General features: G+C 45.1%; 1 protein-coding gene across 3 annotated transcripts in view; it reads left to right on the top strand.

Moving 5' to 3' along the window:
- Positions 1-1,313: 1,313 nt before the first annotated feature.
- SEH1L (SEH1 like nucleoporin) overlaps positions 1,314-14,901 on the top strand; it is a 38,771-nt gene continuing 25,183 nt past the window's right edge. For all 3 annotated transcript variants that reach the window (XM_050767569.1, XM_050767567.1, XM_050767568.1), the window contains exons 1-3: positions 1,314-1,597; positions 5,247-5,297; positions 8,804-8,950. In XM_050767569.1, coding sequence (XP_050623526.1) covers positions 1,487-1,597; positions 5,247-5,297; positions 8,804-8,950 — 309 coding nt within the window. In that variant the 5' untranslated portion in view covers positions 1,314-1,486. The remainder of the gene's footprint in view (positions 1,598-5,246; positions 5,298-8,803; positions 8,951-14,901) is intronic.

A 14,901-nucleotide genomic window follows, 5' to 3' on the forward strand; every position in this document is an offset into this window, starting at 1 on the left:
TTTACATTGAATTAAAAGAATTTTTAAACTGTTTTGGTATTTTAATAATATTCAATATATTTTGATTGGACTTTCATAGTGAGCACTTTCTTTGGATATGAGTGTCTTTGACCCTCAAAAAAGTTATAGTTGTTATCAGTTATCATAAGAGGTGGGGTACACCTCTTAAGGTAGCAATACAATCTTATTTACGGTTGAAAAAGGTCATTTCGCCACTTCTGTTTGCAGGTTTCTGTGCAATCCGTCAGGGGACAGCTGAGACCAATCATTTAAAAACCTTTCCAGCCTGCTAATCTTACCATACCTCACATTCTTGTCATTCCTGGCCAAAATCCAAAGGGATTTCCTACAGCCTCATTTTTAGTTTTTTTTTTCTTCTGTACTTTCGCTCCCCTGACGCAAGCTTCCACCGTCTCCATCCTAAACTTTCCCACTACGCCCTCCAGAATGCCTTTTCCTATAAGCAAGCCCCCTGAGTCGCTGGCGTCTCGGAAGAGGCTCCTCCACTCTCCGTTGTGGCGGAATCCGTGATCCGAGCCAGGCGTCCTCCCGGGGGTCTGGTCCTCTTCACCTCCTTTCCCCGAGGACTCCGCCTCCCGGCGAGCAGGCGGCCCAGTTCCCCGGCCGCTTCCTTCCCCCGGGATGACGTTTCTACCGGCGGGCTCTGGTAATTCCTACTGTTTCCCTACCCCGTGGTGGCTCCTGGAACCCCCGGGCCCGGTCTGCCGGTAAAACGTTGACGCATTTAAACTAGTACTTCCGATCCTCTCCTCCCCGTCCAGCTTGCGCTCTTCGGCGGCCGAGCCTGGACTGCCCGTCATGCCCTCAGGCGTCTCCCCGGCCCTCCCGGCTCCTCGGCCGTCCCTGCGGAGCGCGGCTCCTGACCACGCCCACGGCTCGCCGCCTCCACCCGCTCCGCGCGCCTCGCACGTGTCTGGGGGAAACGAGGACCGCGAGAGCAGTCTTCACTTTCTCATCCTTCTTCATTTCACAGTATACAAATAACCTCTTACTGCTTCTCATCACAGGTAACTCGCCTTTTGCAGAGCAACCGCCGCCGCCGAACGCTCAGAGCCCGGAGGCACCCGCACCAGTCCCGCAGGACGTGCGGCGCCGAGGACAGGGCGGAGCTTGAGGGGGCGGGAGGGCGGGGCGAGGCATGACGGCCCGGGGGGTAGGCGGGGCTTACGGGCCAGGGGGCGGGGCGAGGCTTGAGGGACCGAGGGGTGGGGCGAGTCATGATGAGCCAGGGCCTGGGCGGGGCTTGAGGGGCCAGGGGACGGTGTGGGCTGGACGGGCCCGTGGGTGGGGCGGGGCTTGAGGGACCGGGGTGTGGGCGGGGCTTGATGGGCAGGGGCGGGGCGGGGGCGTGGGCAGCACGCGCCGTGCGCTCCCGGGCTGCGAGGTCGGGCGAGGCTGCGGGCCGCGCGCCGCCGCCGCTGCCGCCGCCACTGTCCTCTTCGGAGGCGCGGGCCCGACGGAAGCCATGTTTGTGGCTCGCAGCATCGCGGCGGACCACAAGGATCTCATCCACGATGTCTCTTTCGACTTCCACGGGCGGCGGATGGCGACCTGCTCCAGCGATCAGAGCGTGAAGGTGCGCGCGGCGCTTGCGGGCGGGGCCGAGCCCGGAAGGAGGGGGTGTGGGTGGGCGGTGCGGGGAACACGGCTGTGTCTGGGTTTCAGTGACGCCGCGGGAAGCTGTGGGGTGGCGGCCGAGCCCTGGCTGGACGGGGCGGAAGCCCTCCCCGCCCGCGTATTGTGGGGTCACGGCGGCCTCGCGGGCCGCTCTCCCGTGCGCCTGCGCAGCTGGTGCCGCGTGCGCGCTCCCGCCCGCAGGGGACGCCGGGCTTTCGCTCGGGCAGCGCTGCGGTGGCTGCGGGCGGGAACCCGGGGGCGGGAACCCGGGGGCGGGAACCCGGGGGCGGGAACCCGGGGGCGGGAACCCGGGGGCGGGAACCCGGGGGCGGGAACCCGGGGGCGGGAACCCGGGGGCGGGAACCCGGGGGCGGGAACCCGGGGGCGTCCCGCCGTCCGCCTGGGCGTGGCGTGTCTTGCCCGCACTGTTCACTCGAGGACCTGCAGCGGGACCTGGTGGGAGACTCTGCCTGGCCGGCGCTGTGTCGAGTTCTGTGCCCCGCCGGTGTTCTCTTACTGGGGCACATGGTTTTCTCCCTGGGTTCAGAGCAGAAGCTCACTTTGTTACGCCAAGGAAGAAAAATACAAACCGTTTACATCCAATGACTTCTCTGCTTGTTGCGCAGGAATGGGAGGGTTTGTTTCTTGAAGTTCCTGTAAAAGTCTGTAGACACTTCCGACAAGCAGAATTTCTTTTTTTTTTTTTTTTTTTTTTTGAGACAGAGTCACTGTCACCCAGGCTAGACTGCAGGGGCACGATCTCGGCTCACTGCAACCTCCGCCTCCCGGGTTCAAGCGATTATCCTGCCTCAGCATCCCCACGTAGCTGGGATTACAGGTGCGCGCACCACGCCCGGCTAATTTTTTGTTTGTATTTTTTAGTAGAGATGGTGTTTCACCATGTGGGCCAGGCTGATCTTGAACTCCTGACCTCGTGATCCGCCCGCCTCGTCCTCCTGAAGTGCTGAGATTACAGGAATGTGGGGATGCTATATGGGATTTAGGGACCTCCCAGATGTGTTGCAGGATGAATGAAAGCTGGAGTGCGGCTTATTTTGGTTCTCGACAACTCCAGAGTCACTGAAAATCTAAAGGACAGTTTTTCCTTTTTCACATTCGAGTTTGATACCAATGATCTCTCAAAGATAAACTTTTTATAGGTAGTGTTGCAGTTCTTAAACGATGTAGTTTCTTTTTTTGAAACAAGTTTATTTTTGTTGTAATAAACTACGTTAACCGTTTTAAAGTGTAGAATTCAGTGGCACTGAGCACAGCATTCACATTGCTGGGCAGCGTCACCACTGCTCATCTCCAGAGCCTTTTCATCATCCTACACTGAAACTCTGTACCCGAGAGCACCCTGTTGCCTCCAGCTCACCCTCTGGTAACCTCTTTTCTATACTTTCGATTAATTTGCATATTCTAGGTACCTCAGATAAATAGAATCATAGAATATTCGCCCTTTTATATTTGGTTTATTTCACTTAATTTTTTTTTTCCTTTTTTTTTTTGAGACAAGGTCTGGCTCTGTCACCTAGACTGGAGTGCAGTGGTGCGATCTTGGCTTTTTGCAGCCTCAACATCCCAGGTTCAGGCGATCCTCCCACCTCAGCCTCCCCGGTAGCTGAGACTACAAATGCACGCCACCACGCCTGCCTACAAATTGTTTTTGTAGAGGCAGGGTCTTGCTGTGTTGTCCAGGCTAGTCTCGAACCCCTGGGCTCAAGTGATCCTCTCACCTCAGCCTCCCAGAGTGCTGGGATTACAGGTGCGAGTCACCTTGCCCAGCCCGCTTATGTCCATTTATTCCAGAGTACTTTTTTTTTAAAGGAGGAGCCATGTATTTATTTGTATATATTTTTAAATGAACAAGTAATATATTTTTCTTTTTAGAGAGTAAAAAAATTACAGGCTTATTGCTAATGTTTGTTAATATTTATTGATTTCCTCTGTTTTTCCTTTAACGTTTTAAATTGCCATGGTACAGTGTGTGTATATACATACATGTCTTGTCAGAAATAGTGTTGTACTGAAAATTTTCATTAGTTTAGCATTTTATGTATTTTGAATGATTTTCTTAGGCTAATTCCAGAAGAGAAATTAGTGGATATTTTAAAAACTAGTGAAGAGAATTGGCAAATTGCTATTTTTCAGGTTATACCGTTTTTATACTGCCAGTGATAGTATTGATTTCATAGTGTTGTTGCCCTCGTTACATTTTTAATAGGTGAAATTGGCACCTTCTTACTGTAAGCTATATTTTTTCTGGGTAATAAGGTTCAATTTTTTTGTCTTGAGATGGAGTCTTGCCATGTTGCCCAGGCTGGAGTGCAGTGGCTATTCACGAGCGTGATCAAACTCCTGGGCTCAAGTAATCCCTCCTGCCTCAGCCTCTTGAGTAGCTGGGACTACAGATGTGCACCACCATGCCTGGTTTCAATATTTTTGCTTTACCATTTGTTACATGTACAGTTGAGCCTATAGTTTGTAGATTCTGTATTTTTTGAATTTGTCTACTCTGAAATTTACTTGTATCCCAAAAGTCACACTGCTTTTGCAGTCATTTGTGCATGTGTGCGGAGTGGTGAAAAGTTTGAGTCTCAGGACAGACGTTTCCCATTGATATGAAACCAGGCGATACTCTATTTTGGCTCGTACTGTAAGCAGGTGTTTTTTGTGATCTATTTAGTGCAATGATTTTTTCATTGTTTGTTCTTTCTATTGGTGATTTCGCTGTTTAAAATGGCCTCCAAGCCTAGTGCTGAAGTGCTGTCTGGTTCCTATACAGAAGGAGGCGATGTGCGTTAAAGCGATAGTACGTGCGTTACAGAAGCTTCCTTCAGACATGAGTTATAGTGCTGTTGAGTGAGTTCAATATTGATGAATAAACAATATGTATTAAATAAGTTCTCTTTAAACAGAAACACACATTAAACAAGGTCATGTACTGACTGGTTGACAAAAATGTAGACCAGAGACTCACAGGAACCTAACCTAGTATTTCCCCTGGGAGCAATATTTCTGTGGTGGAGGCGACACTGTAGAAAACAACTACTTTGAATAAGGAGATTTGACTGTAACTAATTATCTCTGTTATTTAGAGCTCAGCTTCCTGAATCCCTCAGTGCCTGGCCCAGTGCTTGACATATTCAAGGTTCTCTCTCTCTATATATATTTTTTGAGACAGGAGTCTTGCTCTGTTGCCCAGGCTGGAGTGCAGTGTTGTGATCTCAGCTCACTGCAACCTCCGCCTCCGGGGTTCAAGCCTCAGTCTCTCTAGTAGCTGGGACTACAGGCATGGGGCACCACGCCTGGCTAATTTTTGTATTTTTAGTAGAGACGGGGTTTCACCATGTTGTCTAGGCTGGTCTCAGACTCCTGACTTCGTTTGCCTTGGCCTCCCAAAGTGCTGGGTTTACAGGCGTGAGCCATCGCACCCGGCCTCCCAATAAATATTTAATTGAATGAATGAATGTTTACTTGCTGGTTGTATTCTTTTGTGAATTATATGTTCATCCCTTTGCTTGTACACTGATTCAGTCTTACAGTTTTTCGTATCAATTTGTAGGAATTTTTGTATAAAATATCTGCCTTTTATTTTCTTGTAGGTCTGGGATAAAAGTGAAAGTGGTGACTGGCATTGTACTGCTAGCTGGAAGGTTAGTGTTTATTTTTACAGTTATTAATAATACAGAAATAATTACTGTTTATTGCATAGTTACCAATGAATTGTTTTGAGAAAATGATAAAATTAATATAGTAGTTCTTTTCCTGGAGAGACATTTTACTGTTTTTCACTATTAAAGTAACAAGTGTGTTTCTCAGAATTTGAGAGTAAGAAAATCTGTAATTATGTAGCATTCTAACATAATTATCTTAGTAATTCAGAATATTCGTTTTTCCTTTACGTATTTTAATAGTTGTAATGTTATATACATAGTTTTCTCTTTAAAAAAAAACCTTTACTCAAGTAGAAATTTTTTTTTTTTTTGGGGGGACAAAGTCTTACTCTGTTGCCCAGGTAGGAATGCAGTGGTGTGATCTTGGCTCACTGCAACCTCTGCCTGTTGGGTTCAAGTGATTCTCCTGCCTCAGCCTCCTGAGTAGCTGGGACTATAGGCACGCACCACGATGCCTGGCTAATTTTTGTGTTTTCAGTAGAGATGGGGTTTTGCCATGTTGGCCGGGCTGGTCTCAAGCTCCTGACCTCAGGTTATCTGCCCTCGGCCTCCCAAAGTGCTGAGATTATAGGCGTGAGCTACCGTGCCCAGCCAGGTAGAAATTTTCATACCTTAAAAGTCATCCATTTTAAATGTATAGTTCAGTGAGTTTTAGTCAACTTACAGAGTTGTGCAGCCATCACTGTGATCTGGTTTTAGAACATTTCTCTCAAACTCAGACGTTTACTTGTGGCCTCTTCCCACTCCAAGCCCCAGGCAACCACTGATCCATTTTCTGTCTCCATAGGTTCCTCTCACCTACCCTCCTCTGCCCTTTTCTTGAGCTGGAGTTTTGCTCTGTCGCCCAGGTCGAAGTGCAGTGACATGATCTCGGCTCGCTGCAACCTCGGCCTCCTGGATTCAAGCAATTCTCCTGCCTCAGCCTACTGAATAGCTGGCAATACAGGCACCTGCCACCACGCTTGGCTAATTTTTGTATTTTTAGTAGAGACAGGGTTTTACCATGTTGACCAGGCTGGTCTCAAATTCCTGACCTCAAGTGATCCGCCCGCCTTGGCCTCCCGAAGTGCTGGGATTACAGGCGTGAGCCACCGTGCCTGGCCTGGTTTATCCTTTCTAGAAATGTCATAGAAATGGAATTCTGAAATACATAGTCCTTTGTGTCTGGTTACTTTCTTTTTGCATGTTTTGAGGTTCATCCATATTGTGTCATGTGTCAGTTGGTTCCTTTGATACTGAGTAGTCAGTTGTATATATATTGCCACGTTTTGTCTGTTCACCAGTTGATGGACATTTGAGTTGTTTCTAGTTTTTGGCTATTACGAGTAATGCTAAGAACGTGCCATGTAAGTCTGTGGACATACATTTTCATTTCTTTTGGATAGATGCCGAGGAGTGGAATTGATGGGTTATGTATACTTAGCTTTCTAAGAAACTGCCAAACTCTTCCAAAGTGACTGTGCCCACCAGCCGTGTGTGAGGTTCCAGTTTCTCTGCATCCTCACCTGCACTTGATGATACCTTTTTTATTATAGACGTTTTAGTTGTTGAGAAGTGACCACAAAATCATTGGATTTTATTTGTATTTCCTTAATACCTCATGTTGATTATTTTTTCATATGCTTATTTGCCATTCATGTATCTTCTTTTGTGAAAGTTCTATCCAAACTCCCCCCCTCCTTTGAGGTGAGATTTACATATCATAAAATTAATACTTTTAAAGTAAACAGTTAATTGGCTTTTACTTAATTTACAGTGTTGGGCAGCTATCACCTCTTTCTAGTTCTAAAACATTTTTATCATTCCAAAAGGAAACCCCTATCTCTTGCTTTTAAGCCTAACGTATTTCATATGTACTTTTCTGTATCTTTAAAGGGTTTTTATTAACAGCCAATAAAAATACCATTTTACTTAACTAATGGATATTTAAGTTTCCATTTTATTGTTATGAGCATCTTTGTGCAAACCTTATTCTTTAGTTAGATTGCATTTTACTGTAAATCTAATAAAACATACCTGCCTTAGTGTGCATTTTTAACTTTATAGCCCCGTATAAGTAAGAATTAAAGATGGTACAGAAAACACTGGACAAAACAAGGTTAAAAAATAAGGGTGCAAAATGTACCTTTAGTTGGTGACATTACCATGTTGAAGTTGTTGGTTAAACTATTTTTATGTTGTTGACTCTAAAAAATTTTAGCTATAGAGTGTGAAACACATTTTCTGCATGTTGTTTGTTATTATACAGTATTTTCCCTGAGAAGCACCTAGCAAATTTTTTTGATGGTGACATTCTTTAAGATCTTTATATCCCTTCTCCGATCCCCTCCACTCCCACCCCTTGGCCAACATGAGGGGTGTAAGGATTTGGGCTTCCCCTTATCTGCTCTTCATACAGTAGTCTATTATCAATAGACTATATTGTCAGTTAAAATCATTTGAGCATTTTATGGCTACAATCTCTATATATTATTAGACTTTTGAAGCAAATTTTTTTTTTTTTTTTGGAGACAGGGTCTTGCTCTGTCACCCAGGCTGGAGTGCAGTGGTGCAATCTTGGCTCACTGTAGCCTCAACCTTCCAGGCTGAAGTGATCCTCCCACCTCAGCCTCCCAAGCAGCTAGGACCACAAGTGCTGCACAGCACCACGCCTGACTAATTTTTTGTAGAGATGGGGTTTTGCCGTATTGCCCAGATTGGTCTCGAACCCCTGGGATCAAGCAGTCTGCCCACCTCAACCCCCCGAAGTGCTGGGAATACAGGTGTGAGCCACTATGCCTGGTTGAAGCAAATTTTTTAAAAAAGTATTTTTTTCATTGAGCTATAATTTATATATCATAATGTGCACCCATTTAAAGTGTACAATTTAGTGATTTTAAGTATATTCATTAAATTGGTGACCACCACCACTTCTAATTTCAGAACATTGTTTGCCACCTCTAAAGGAAACCCAGCACTCATTTAGCCGTCACTTCAGGTTCACTCTGCTCCCAGCCCCTGGTAACCACTCATCTACTTTCCACCTCTGTGGATTTTGGAGCAAATAAATCTAATGTTATTTATTTTATTAGATAGGTATTTTCTGTAGAAAGAATTTACAAGTAAAATGGTGGACTTGTAGAATCCTTGTTTTAAAGGTTGGTTACGCTAAACTCTGAAGCAACTCTCCAACTATCAGCACTGGAAAGTAGTAAACTTTATCTGGCTAGATTTTTGTTTTATTAGTAAAATGTGAAAAGAACTGAACTCCAGAAGCGCTATAATCCTAAGTATAGAATGTCTTCTAAAGGTTAAAACATTGTGGATTTAACTTTTTATTTACATGTTATGTTGATCACTTTTCTCCTCTTATAGAAGTAAAACCATATTCTGTTTCCTCACATAAAACCAGTGTTTATGAAATATGAATAAACTAAGTTTTTAGGGAAAAAGGAGCCCTGGAATAACGAATATCTGTTCTTTTCTTTTTCTTTTTGATTCCCCAGACACATAGTGGATCTGTATGGCGTGTGACATGGGCCCATCCTGAATTTGGACAGGTTTTGGCTTCCTGTTCTTTTGACCGAACAGCTGCTGTATGGGAAGAAATAGTAGGAGAATCAAATGATAAACTGCGAGGACAGAGCCACTGGGTGAGACATTTGTTGGTATTCTGGGGACTGGGAAGACATGAGTAGCCAAGGAGCACTAGTCCCAAGGGTACCTCAGATAATTGGTAAAATATCACCACTCCCCTCTATTTTTACCAGTTCTAAAGTTCTTCCTTCCATGTTTTTTTTTTCTTGTTTATTTCATTTTAACTTGGGTCTGAAGCAATGATTAGGAGCATCATTGCATTGCTTATAACTTTTATGATGAATCCAGAATATTTGCATTGTATTTGATTTTACCTATTAGTGTATTTTATAATAGTCGTATATGATTTTTAAGTATTCTGGCTCACTGCAGTCTCAAACTCCTGGCCCCACCTCAGCTTCTTGAGTTGCTGAGATTATAGGCGTGAGCCACTGTGCCTAACTCTAAAATTCTTTTTGTTTTTTAACCTTAAACTCTTAAGGGTTAATACAATTCTTTTTTTTTTTTTTTTTTTGAGACGGAGGCTCATTCTGTCGCCCAGGCTGGAGTGCAGTGGTGCGATCTTGGCTCATTGCAAGCTCTGACTCCCGGGTTCACGCCATTCTCCTACCTCAGCCTCCCGAGTAGCTGGGACTACAGGCGCCCGCCACCATGCCCAGCTAATTTTTTGTATTTTTAGTAGAGACGGGGTTTCACTGTCTTAGCCAGGATGGCCTTGATCTCCTGACCTCATGATCTGCCCTCCTCGGCCTCCCAAAGTGCTGGGATTACAGGCGTGAGCCACCGTACCCGGCCAAGGGTTAATAAAATTATTTTAAAAATGTTTCTTCTGTTTTGTGGTTACTTTTGTTTTCTTAGAAAATATACTCTTCTCGGCTGGGTGCAGTGGCTCACGCCTATAATCCCAGCACTTTAGGAGGCCGAGGTGGGCGGATCACCTGAGGTCAGGAGTTTGCGACCAGCCTGACCAACATGGAGAAACCCCGTCTCTACTAAAAATACAAAACTTAGCTGGGCGTGGTGGCTCATGCCTGTAATTCCAGCTACTCAGGAGGCTGAGGCAGGAGAATCGCTTGAACCCAGGGGGCAGAGGTTGCCGTGAGCTGAGATCGTGCCATTGTACTCCAGCCTGGGCAATAAGAGTAAAACTCCGTCTCAAAAAAAAAAAAAAAAAAAAGAGAAAATATACTCTCCTCATGCCTGTAATCTCAGCACTTCGGGAGGCCAAGGCGGGTGGATCACCTGAGCTCGGGAGTTTGAGACCAGCCTGACCAACATGGTAAAACCCTTTCTCTACTAAAAATACAAAAATTACAAAAGTTAGCCAGGCATGGTAGCAGGTACCTGTAATCCCAGCTACTCTGGGGGCCGAGGCAGGAGAATCATTTGAACCCGGGAGGCAGAGGTTGCAGTGAGCCGACATCGCTTCATTGCACTCCAGCCTGGGGGGGGACAACAGCGAGACTTCATCTCAAAAAAAAAAAAAAAAAAAAAAAAAAAAAAAACACTCTCCCTTATCTGCATCTGCTTTTATCACTGTCTTTGCCTGACTGGATGTTTGAATTTGGGCAAGAACATAATACAATCTGTGTGCTGTTGAAGTTCCTCATCTATAAAGTGAAAACATTGAACTAGATTATATGTAAGACTCCTCCTAGCATTTTCATATGAAGGTATTATCATCTGCAGGCTTTTTTACCCCCTTTTATGATTTGTTTTTTGTAATAATCATGCACATAGTATAACTTTCAAAAGAAACAAAAGGAAGTATGTAGTGGGAGTGTCTTGCTGTTACCCCTCACCTACCCTCCCTAATGCATGCTACTACATTAGAGCCAGTCGCAGCTCATTGCCGTCTCAACCTCCTGGGCCTAAGCGATCCTCCCACCTTCGCCCCCCAGGTAGCTGGGACCACAGGCGTGCACCACAGGCTAATTTTTTTATTTTTTATTTTGTAGAGATGGGGTTTCACCATGTTGCCCACGCTGGTCTTGAACTCCTGGACTCAAGCAGTTCTTCCGTCTAGGCCTCCCAAAGTGCTGTGATTATAGGCATGAGCCACTATGTGGGCCATGATGCAGTTTTTTATTGTGGTAAAATATGTATAATGTAATATTTCTCATTTTAGCTGTTTGGTTTTCTTTTTTTCCCCCCCACACAGAGTGTTGCTCTGTTGCCCAGGCTGGAGTACGGTGGTGGGATCCCGGCTCACTGCATTCTCTGCCTCTGGGGTTCAAGCGATTCTCCTACCTCAGTCTCCTGAGTAGCTGGGACTACAGGCATGTGCCACCATGCCCAGCTAATTTTTTTGTGTTTTTTGGAGAGACAGGGTTTCACCATGTTGGTCAGGCTTGTCACGAACTCCTGACCTCAAATGATCTGCCCGCCTTGGCCTCCCGAAGTGCCGGGATTACAGGCGTGAGCCACGGTGCCCGGTCCATTTTAACTATTTGTAAGTGGTATAATTCAGTAGAATTAATTACGTTCACAGTGCTGTGTACCCATCACTGTTATCTATACCCAAAACTGTTCATCATTGCCAATATAAACTCCGTATTGTTAAAGAATGCCTCCCCCTTCCTCCTCCCTCTACCCCCATTCAACTGTCTATCAATTTGACTAGGTACTGCATATAAGTGGAATCACAGTATTTGTCCATTTGTGACTGGCTTGTTTCACTAAGTAAAATGTTTTCAAGGTCTGTCCATATTGTAGCATATATTAACTTTATTCCTTTCTGTGGGTGGGTAATATTCCATTGTGTGTGTATACCACATTTTATTTATCCGTTCATTTGTAGACGGACCCTTGGGTTATTTCCGCTTCATGGCTGTCGTGAATACTGTGAGCATTGTTGTAAAGATAAACGTTTGAGACCGTGTTTTCCATTATTCTGGATATATACCTAGGAGTACAATTGCTGGCTCATATGGTAGTTCTATGTTTCACGTTTTTAGGAACTGTCCGACTTTTCCATAGCAGCTACACCATTTTACATTCCTACCAGCAATGCTCAACGGTTCCAGGTTTTCCACATCTTCATTAGCACTTGTTATTGTGCTTTTTATTGTAGCCATCCTAGTGACTGTGTTGTGACGTGGTATCTCCATTGTGGTTCTGATTTGCATTTCTCTAGGAATTACTGATGTTGACCATATTTTCATGTGCTCATTGACCAATTGTATGTCTTCCTTGGGAAAATACTATCCATATCCTTTGCCCGTTTTTTAAAATGGGTTTTTTGTTGTTGTAGGAGTTCTTTGTATGTTCTAGATATTAATCCCTTATCTGGTATAGGTTGAGTATTCCTTATCCATAATGCTAGGATTCAGAAATGTTTTCGATTTCGGATTTTGGAATATTTGCATTTATACTTTTACCAGTTAAGCATTTGCCTACTTATTTATTCACTTTTTAATAGAGTTGCCCAGGCTGGTCTTGAACTCCTGGGTTCAAGCGATCCTCCACCTTGGGCCCCCCCCCGAGTGCTGGGATTACAGGTGTGAGCCACCATGCCCGACTCCAATTAAGCATTCTAAATCCAAAACTTTGAGATTCATAATGCTTCAATGAGCATTTTTTTTGAGCATCATGCCAGTGCTCAAAAAGTTTTGGATTTTGGAGCATTTCAGATTTCAGATTTTTGGATTTCGTATGCACAATCTGTAAATGATTTACAAATACTTTCTCCCATTCTGTGGGTTGCCTTTTTCACTCTTGATGATTTTCTTTGATGCACAAAATATAAAAATTTTGAAGTCTAGTTTATCTATTTTTTTCTTTTGTTTCCCATGCTTTTGGTGTTATATCCAGGAAAGCATTGCCAAATCCAGTGTCAGGAAGACTTTCCCCAGCGTTTTCTTCTAAGATTGTTATAGAATCCTCAATTCAGGCTTTGTATCCCCAGTGCGGAGCTGAGACCAAATACTGAGTCACCGGTACTTGGAGATAGAGAAAGGTTTATTTGATTTGACTAAAGCAAGAAGGTGGGAGGGCAAGATCTCTTAAATCCATCTAAACAAAAGGAAGCAGTGGGTAGTTTTTAATGTGACTAGAGAGTAAGGGATGGGGAGTTTCACAGAATCTAGTGGAAAAAGTCTGTGTTTTTTTAGTCTCCCGTAATGCCTTGAGCAACCAGACATCTGGTTGTTAGCAGCTGGTAACAGTGTCCCTGAAGCCATTCATTTCTTCTGGCAACATTTTTCTTTACGTGACCCTGAAGTTATCTCTTCCTGCTTGACAAAAAAAAGCAGTACATCAACAGTTTATCATTATATTGTTTGCAACAAGGAATATTTAGCAAAAAGTGAGTGATTAGCATGTGCAAGCAAGCAAGGGCCTGACAAAAATTATTTATTTCAGTCATTAAAAAATGCTAGGGTGCTGAAATCTAGTTTTCCCAGCACCATTTATTGAAAAGACCGTTCTTTCTCCTGTTGAATGCTCTTGACACCTTCGTTGAAAATTAATTGGCTATATATATGGAGGATTGCTTTCTGGGCTCTCTTGTGGACCACTGGTCTGTAGGTCTCCTTGTCCTAATAGCGCACTGTTTTAATTCCGGTAACTTTGTAGCTTGAGTGGCTACTCAGACTGTTTTACAGCTCTTCTAGGGGGAGGAGTATGTCTGATTGCCTTTGCACTAGGGATTCCCTAAGCCAAACAGCTGCTTATGGGGAGGAGGGAATAGAAATTTATAGACTTGTAAAGGATTTTTTTTTTTTGAGACGGAGTCTTGCTCTGTCACCCAGGCTGGAGTGCAGTGGCCGGATCTCAGCTCACTGCAAGCTCCGCCTCCCGGGTTTACGCCATTCTCCTGCCTCAGCCTCCCGAGTAGCTGGGACTACAGGCGCCCGCCACCTCGCCCGGCTAGTTTTTTGTATTTTTTAGTAGAGACGGGGTTTCACCGTGTTAGCCGGGATCGTCTCTCGATCTCCTGACCTCGTGATCCGCCCATCTCGGCCTCCCAAAGTGCTGGGATTACAGGCTTGAGCCACCGCGCCCGGCCCTTGTAAAGGATTTTTTGGCATTAAGTCGGAGGTGTGTCAGTTCAGTATACTATAGGTTGGATTTGGGAGTGGTGGCATAAGAAGGACTTTTCTTCGAACTTCAAGATACTTATTTGTATTTAGTTTAGTCACCTTTCATTAATATATTAGCAGTGGCGAATCCATTTGTGTGTGCAGCAACCTTATTTCTTGCTTCCTCAGAAGAAAGAATTCTACCTAGGGGCATAAGGCAGAGTAAGAGACTAAGGTAAGTTTTAGAGCCAGAGTGGAAGTTTGTTAAAGAATTTTACAGCAGAAATGAAAGGAAGTAAAATACACTTGGAAGAGGACCAAGTGGGTGACTTGAGAGAGTCAAATGCGTGGTTTGACCTGTTGTAACTGAGCGAGTTGTGGACAAACGCCACACTGTGAGACTAATTCAGGAGTCCTTTTATTGCCGGCCACCGAGAGACGGCTAGTGCTCAAAATTCTCTAGCCCCGAAGAAGGGGCTAGATCTCTGTTTATACCATGGTCTAAATCGAGGAGGGGGAGTTTAGCTGAAGCATTTTTTACAGAAGCAGAACAGGCAAAAAGTTAAAAAATTAATTGGTTACAGAAGCAGTTACAGAAAAATAAACAGTTCCAGGCGCAGGGACTGAAACTGTCACAGAGAGATAAATGCAGGGGCTTTAAGTACCATCCAGCGAGCGCGTCCCCGGGAGCTGCTGATTGAACTTGCCTCAGTATCTTACCAGCAAGTGCGTTCCTGGAGTCCGCTTGCCCTCGCTACGCCTTTCACGGGCGGAGGTAAGGTGGGCTGCAAGTGAAGGCACTGAAATGGAGTCTGTCGGGCTCTCTCAGCTAAGAGAGGCAATCCGGTTAAAGCCGACCTTTGACTTGGGTGGTCAGACGTTGGCGTGCTTCCCGGGGTTGCGTCTCTTCTCCTCTGATTCCCCCCTGGGGTGGGCAGTCCGCGTGTGCGGTGGCCCGCTCGTGCTTGGGAGGGCTGCGTGTGCGG

This window comes from Macaca thibetana, chromosome 18 (genome assembly GCF_024542745.1).
Source record: "Macaca thibetana thibetana isolate TM-01 chromosome 18, ASM2454274v1, whole genome shotgun sequence".
Lineage (NCBI taxonomy): Eukaryota > Metazoa > Chordata > Mammalia > Primates > Cercopithecidae > Macaca > Macaca thibetana.